The sequence below is a fragment of the Hipposideros armiger genome, unplaced genomic scaffold, assembly GCF_001890085.2.
Source record: "Hipposideros armiger isolate ML-2016 unplaced genomic scaffold, ASM189008v1 scaffold_29, whole genome shotgun sequence".
Taxonomy (NCBI): domain Eukaryota; kingdom Metazoa; phylum Chordata; class Mammalia; order Chiroptera; family Hipposideridae; genus Hipposideros; species Hipposideros armiger.
Genome location: NW_017731379.1, coordinates 4925273 through 4931514, shown reverse-complemented (window position 1 = coordinate 4931514; position 6242 = coordinate 4925273). Strand labels below are relative to the sequence as shown.

General features: G+C 48.6%; 1 protein-coding gene across 1 annotated transcript in view; it reads left to right on the top strand.

Annotated features, from left to right (window-relative positions):
* The window catches only part of CHCT1 (CHD1 helical C-terminal domain containing 1), a 27499-nt gene extending 22864 nt beyond the window's left edge, over nucleotides 1-4635 (top strand). The window contains exons 5-6 of the mRNA XM_019636608.1: nucleotides 1563-1758; nucleotides 4556-4635. Of these exons, the coding sequence (XP_019492153.1) occupies nucleotides 1563-1758; nucleotides 4556-4635 (276 nt within the window). The remainder of the gene's footprint in view (nucleotides 1-1562; nucleotides 1759-4555) is intronic.
* The last annotated feature ends 1607 nt before the right edge of the window (nucleotides 4636-6242 follow it).

The following is a 6242-nucleotide window of genomic DNA, read 5'->3' as shown; positions in this document are numbered from 1 at the left end:
ACGTCGCTTCACTGGCCCACGTTGGTATTTATCATTGCACTCTTCCCGGGTGAGGCAGTTGCTCGCTGGCCACTGGACGGCCGCTCACGGAGGCTCACAGCAGCTCATGAAAGCGCACGCCAGCTACCGACCAGCCCCACTGCAGCCTACACCGTTGCCAGCGACTCATGGCAGCCCAACTCCAGGTCGAGCTGTTGCTCACCATTTTAGCTGTAGAGGGCACAGCGTCACTGGCCCTCATATGTGGGATCCAAACCGGGTCCCTGCTGCTCAGAGCCGGCGTCCCAAGCCAACTCCTAACCAGTGTGCCACTTGCCCGGCCCTCTTACACTTTTGAGTGGACCCCACTTTTCAGGGGGTCTGTGAAATCAAAATATTTCAGGGAACTCCTCCCCCCCCAGGGGTTCATAGAGCACATTACTTTGAGAACCACTGGTCCAAAATAATAATCATAAGTAACAGTTTCTATGTGCCAGGCACTTTATGTTCCCTCATGTAATCTTCAAAAGTAACCCTAAGTGGTAACTAGAATTACAGTGTGTAAATGAAGATGGCAAATGTAGGGAGATAAAATTAGTTGACCCAGACCACATAGCAAGTGGGAGAGAAGAGCCGAGTTCAAACATAATCTGGCTCAGAGGAAAGCCCTATTCTCACCATACACTGCTCCCCACCCCCCACCCCGCTGTGCAGCTTTAATCAAATCCTCTCCCTCTCTGGGCCTCTGTTTCTTCCTCTGAACATGAATTGGACGGATTGTTTCAGTGATTTTGCCTCTGAACATGAGGTGCTGCCATTTCAGTAATTCCTGGATTTCACTGGCTCTCAATTTTAATTTTGCAAAGGACTTTAAAACACTGTCTCCTTACAAACACATAAAACACTGTAACTCAAAAAAAGGGACAGAGGGGCCGGCAGAGTGGCTCAGTTGGTTAAGAGTGTGACAGGGTCGCTGAGCAACAGGGTCGCTGGTTCGATTCCCACATGGGCCAGTGAGCTGCGGCTGAGCTGAGCTGCCACTGAGCTGGTGAGAGCGTGTGCTCTTAGCAGCAAGGTTGCTGGTTCGATTCCCGCATAGGATGGTGGGCTGCACCCCGCCCCCTCCACACACACACACACACATACACACACAACTAGGTTGAAAGCAGCAACTGGACTTGTAACTGAGCTGCGCCCTCCACAACTAAGATTGAAGGACAGCAACCGAACTTGGAGCTGATGGGTCCTGGAAAAACACAATGTTCTCCTTCCCCAATTCCCCAACACTGTTCCCCTCCCCAACTCCCCAATAAAAATCTTTAAAAAAAAAAAAAGGGGGAGAGGGAGACGAAGGACATTTCTCAAAGTAAAGAACTACCCAAGAAAAGACAGTTGGCAGCCTGGCTTCAATGTCCCCATGGCCCTTTCTCTCCCACATTGTGACTCTTACCCCATCCTTCTGGCTCAGCGGGTGTGAGGTGCAGCCAGATTGCAGCAGTTTCCTAACAAGGGCAGGGCTGGGGCTCTGACACATGGGCCCCCCTCTTCTCCACATTCTCCTCAACACCGTGGCTCCGTTGCAGGTGGCATCTCCCCCCTTGGACACTCCGGAGAGCTCCTTGCTGGCGGACCAGAAGGACAGTCTGCCCAAGCTCTGCAGTGCCTGGGGGCTGCATAGCAACATCAGCGGCATGAAAGAGAGGCTGTCCAAGATGCAGGCCCCAGGCTGCGAGGCCTCCCTGCTGGAGGAGCCAACATCTGGGCTCCTTGGCGGTGAAGGTAACACCCACTAGGAGTTGGGGGAGAGCCTGGGGGCGGGGCTTGCAAGCGGAGGCTGTGGGGAGAGGGGACAGACACTCTTCAGTGAGAGGGGCCCCAGCCAAGGCTGGAACCCTCAGTGCCTCTCCTGTGCCCTGAGGTGCAGAGAGATGTTAGAGCCCCCTATCCCTCAACCTTCTGGAACTGGCTTCTGAGACCACAATTAGCTGTTCTTGCTTAGCTACAGGGGGAGAAGGTGAAGGCATACAGGGTGGCCTAGGACCTCAGAGTGTGGGCCTAGCTTGGATCAGGGTGTTCCGGTGAATGTCGGGCTGGCTGGGGCCAATGCAGGCCAGCAGCCCAACAGGACTTGTCCACGAGTCACAGCTGGACTGAGTGGCAGAGCAGGAGTAAGAACAGGTCAGGTGCAGTGGACACGGGTTAGGCAGCTACTGTGACCCAGAACCCTGCCTGGACCCTGTGAGCGTCCCTGGCCCATGTGCCTACAGTTTAAATTGAGGGAGCAAAGCATACAATGGAAGGAAGGCCAGTCATCATTAAGATGATCTATGTCCAGCAGTTCAGGAATCAGAAAGTGAGCTCCAGGCTTTTGCACCAGCTCCTCCCAGTTCCAGGTGTTTTTATCATGTAATTTCACTAGCATCCCACTGTATTGGGTATTATTATCCTCCTTTTACAAATGAGTAATCTGAGGCCATAAGGCAAAGGGTAAGATAGGCTGTCTGAAGGAGTTAAGTTTGGGACCGGCTTTAAAGAAAGGGGTAAGTATGGGGCAGGGGGAGGTAAAGAGGTGAGAGAACAGGTGTGTGCAGAGGTGAGGGGCAATGAGCAGACAGCTTGGAGGTGAATGGGGGAACAGGTTGGAGAAGTGCAGGATGGGGGGGTTGGTAAAAGAGAAAAGCTGTGGATGGTGGGTTAAGAAGTTTGGCTTTCATGCAATTCTTTTTTCCTTTTTTTTAAAAAGATTTTATTGGGGAATTGGGGGAGGGGAATCGCGGAAGGGAAACAGACAAGTTGCTGTCCTTTTTGTTCTTCAGTCTAGTTGTGGAAGATGTCGCTTTACTGGCCCACATTGGTATTATCATTGCGCTCTTTCCGGGTGAGGCACATCGGTGGCTGGTCATTGGAAAGCTGCTCACGGCAGCTCACGGCAGCTCATGCCAGCTGCCAGCTGCTCATGCTGGCTGCTGGCCACTCATGGTAGCTCACAGCAGCCCGCTGCAGCAGGGGCTGCAGCCTTCGCTGTCACAGGCAAATCACGGCAGCCCAGCTCCAGGTTGGGCTGTTGTTCACCATCTAAGCTGTAGAGGGCGCAGCGTCACTGACCCTCATAAGGGATCCAAATCAGGGCCCTGCTGCTCAGAGCTGGCATCCCAAGCCAACTCTTAACCAACACGCCACTTGGCTGGCCCCATGCAATTCTTAAAATAACTTTTATTACTACAAACAGGCATATCATAAAAAATTAGAAAATACAGATAAGCAAAAATAAGAAAATATAGACATCACATTGTCATCACCACTGCTAGCACTTTCCAGATTTTTTTATGCATATAAATACATGTATTTTAACCGAAGTGAGACCATGCTGTATCTACAATTTTAACTTGAACTTGTTTTTTTCAGTTAATTATATCAAACTTCCATGTCAATGTTTTCATTTTATCTAATTGTTGGATTAAATTCTCCATATTTAAATTTTTCCAGTTGTCAAAGATATCTTTTGCACTGGTTTCCCAAATCATGCATTTCACCTGGTTATGCCTCTTAAGTCTCTGTTACCCTAATAAAGTCCCCCTTTTTATAACCTGAGCTGCTGAAACGATCAGACTATTATTGTTCAACAGAATGTTCCACTTTCTGCTTTTGTCATTCTTTCTTTTTTTTTAAGGAGGGCGCAGCTCACAGTGGCCCATGTGGGGATAGAACTGGCAAACTTAGTGTTATCAGCACCACACTCTACCCAGCTAACGGGTAGAGTTAATGGGCCACCCCTGCTTTTTTCTTGTTGCTTCCTTTTGGCATATTTTAAGCTTGTTCCTCTATCTATAAACAGGACTTTTGATCAAAAGTCTTGATGAATTCTGAGCCGGCCGAGTGGCTCAATTGGTTAAGAGCTTGCTCAAGAGTGTGAGCTCTGAGCAACAGGGTCGCCGGCTCAATTCCCGGCCCTAGCTGAGCTGCCTACTGGTTGCAGGATGACTTGCCTAAAAAAAAAAAATGTCTTGATGAATTCGTGTGAAACATTTTTTGGCTGGGACACACTAGAGATGAGGTTGTGTTCTTCACATTATGTGTGTTACATGAGAAATACACACTGTGCTATCTGGTGGACTCCCCGTGAAGAGGCTAAGGTTCATCACCGAGTTCTATCCGCGCAGTTAAAAGTAATGTGCATGGTATTTCTTTGGCACTTATGTTCATAAGTCAGTTCTTAAATAAAATGATGGCAGTGGAGTTTGCAAACAGTCCAGCAGTGAAGTACTGGGAATTGGAGCAAGAAACCTGAGAGAAGAGTGGGAGGAGCCCCAACTGTGCCCCAAAGCTGCCTCGGGCTTTGGGCTGGACATTACCTTCCTCTGTGCCTGGGGGAGATCCCTCATTTGTAAACTGGGGCCATACTGTCTCCCTTCTCCACAGGGTTTCTGTGAGAAAAGAGTAAGGGGCAGGTTGGAAGTAAGATAAGGTTTTGTTGTCCTTCCTTTCGGTCCCTACCATACCCCCCAAATGTTACAGACTGAGATTCTCCTAGTATTCCTGATGTCATCAGGCCTACCTCTGACCTTGGCTTTTTCAGGTTCTTTAAGAGAACTTCCTCAAACACCAAAGCTCCAGAGGAATAAGGAAGCCCCCGAAACCCCAGAGACCTGCCCATAAGAAGACCTGGCTGGGACAGAGGGCCAGCTAGCTCTGGGTCCCAGAACCTCTGCACCTGGGAGTATGGGGACCCATGAGGGGAAAAAAGAAAAGTGTCTTTATCAAAAGGACACTCCAGTCTTAATTATGTATAAATGGTGCAGGAAATAAACATCCTTAAGACAGTTCTACTTTACTTGGCTAACAACCTTTATTTATTTATTTATTTATTTATTTATTTATTTATTTATTTATTTAAACAATATTTGCTAGTCACCTTCTGAGTGGCGGGTGCCCCACATATACATAGAAGAATAAGAGATGATCGCTTGTGTCAAGGACCATCACAATATAGTGGGGGAGACACACATGAATAGATGTTACAATGGGTTGAATACAGGTGCCTGGGGAAGGCCTAGTGGCGGGGGTGGGGGGGTTGGGGGGCAATAATAAAAGAGCTGATGTGCATTTCCCAATGGAGTGGGCCTGGGGTCAGAGAGTGATAAGTCTGCCAGCTTGTCTACATCATCTGGATTTGATCTTGTGGAAACTTGGAGGGGAGGGCTGTGGCAAGGGAGATAGATGTCCGTGGAGAGGGCTACCATTACTTGGGTTTGGGGAGATGCTCTGGAGACTGTGCACAACATTCATGGAAGTGAGAGAGGGCAGAGGCCAACCAAAGAAGCAACAACATCTTACTAGGAAGGGGGTTCAAATCAGCGGTCAAAAACCGTCAGCCTGCAGGCTGAATTCAGACCCCTGATGCGTTTTATTTGCCACTTACGGCAAATTTAAAACATTTTTAGAAGAATTGTTAATACTTAGTCCATTTCACATTAACACCACTACCACCACCACCACCACCAACAACAACAACAGATTTCTGGCTTTTAAAAATGGCCATTCTTGGCCTTCCCACTTGACTGGGGCTGAGAAGTAGCTGCTTCAGTTTCACTGATATTCTTTCCAGTTCACCACAGTCCCCACCTCTCCCTGATGTCTTGCACATGAGCCTTCTTCACTCAGTTATCACCCGTTTGACCCTTTTAGCCTTTAGTATTTGCTATCCTTGGGGGTACACAAAGGCAGTGAAGGTGTGCAGAAAGGGGGGAGGGATGAATTTGTTAGATTACTGTATATAAGGTAAGATGGACAGTTTTTGGTGACAGATGTGGGAGATGAGAAAGGGAGGAAGGGAGGAAAGAAGGGAAGAAGGGAAGAAGGGGAAGAGTGATGATGGCACATTGTTTCTAGCTAGAAAGACCAGGTAGATGGTGGTCAACTCCAGGAGAGGAAGCAGGTCCAAACATTTTCCAAAAACATAGGAGAATCAGGGTTCTGTGCAGTGCCCAGTGCCGCCTTGGAATGGGTAGGACCAGGACAAATGTGTGTGACCCTTTTTCTTCCCCTCCCTCAATTTATATTCAGGAGTGAATACCATCAAATATTTAAATTGTAAAATGAGTATCAATCTAGACTTAAAGAACAAGTACAGGGAAGAGTCAATAGGGAAAGAAGCGGGCAGGCAGCCCCAGCTCTTTCTTTGTACCTCACACCCATTGCCTCCCAGAAGAGGCAAGATGAGACTGCTCAGGCACAGGCCTGGGGGCAGTCTCGCTTGGGGGGAG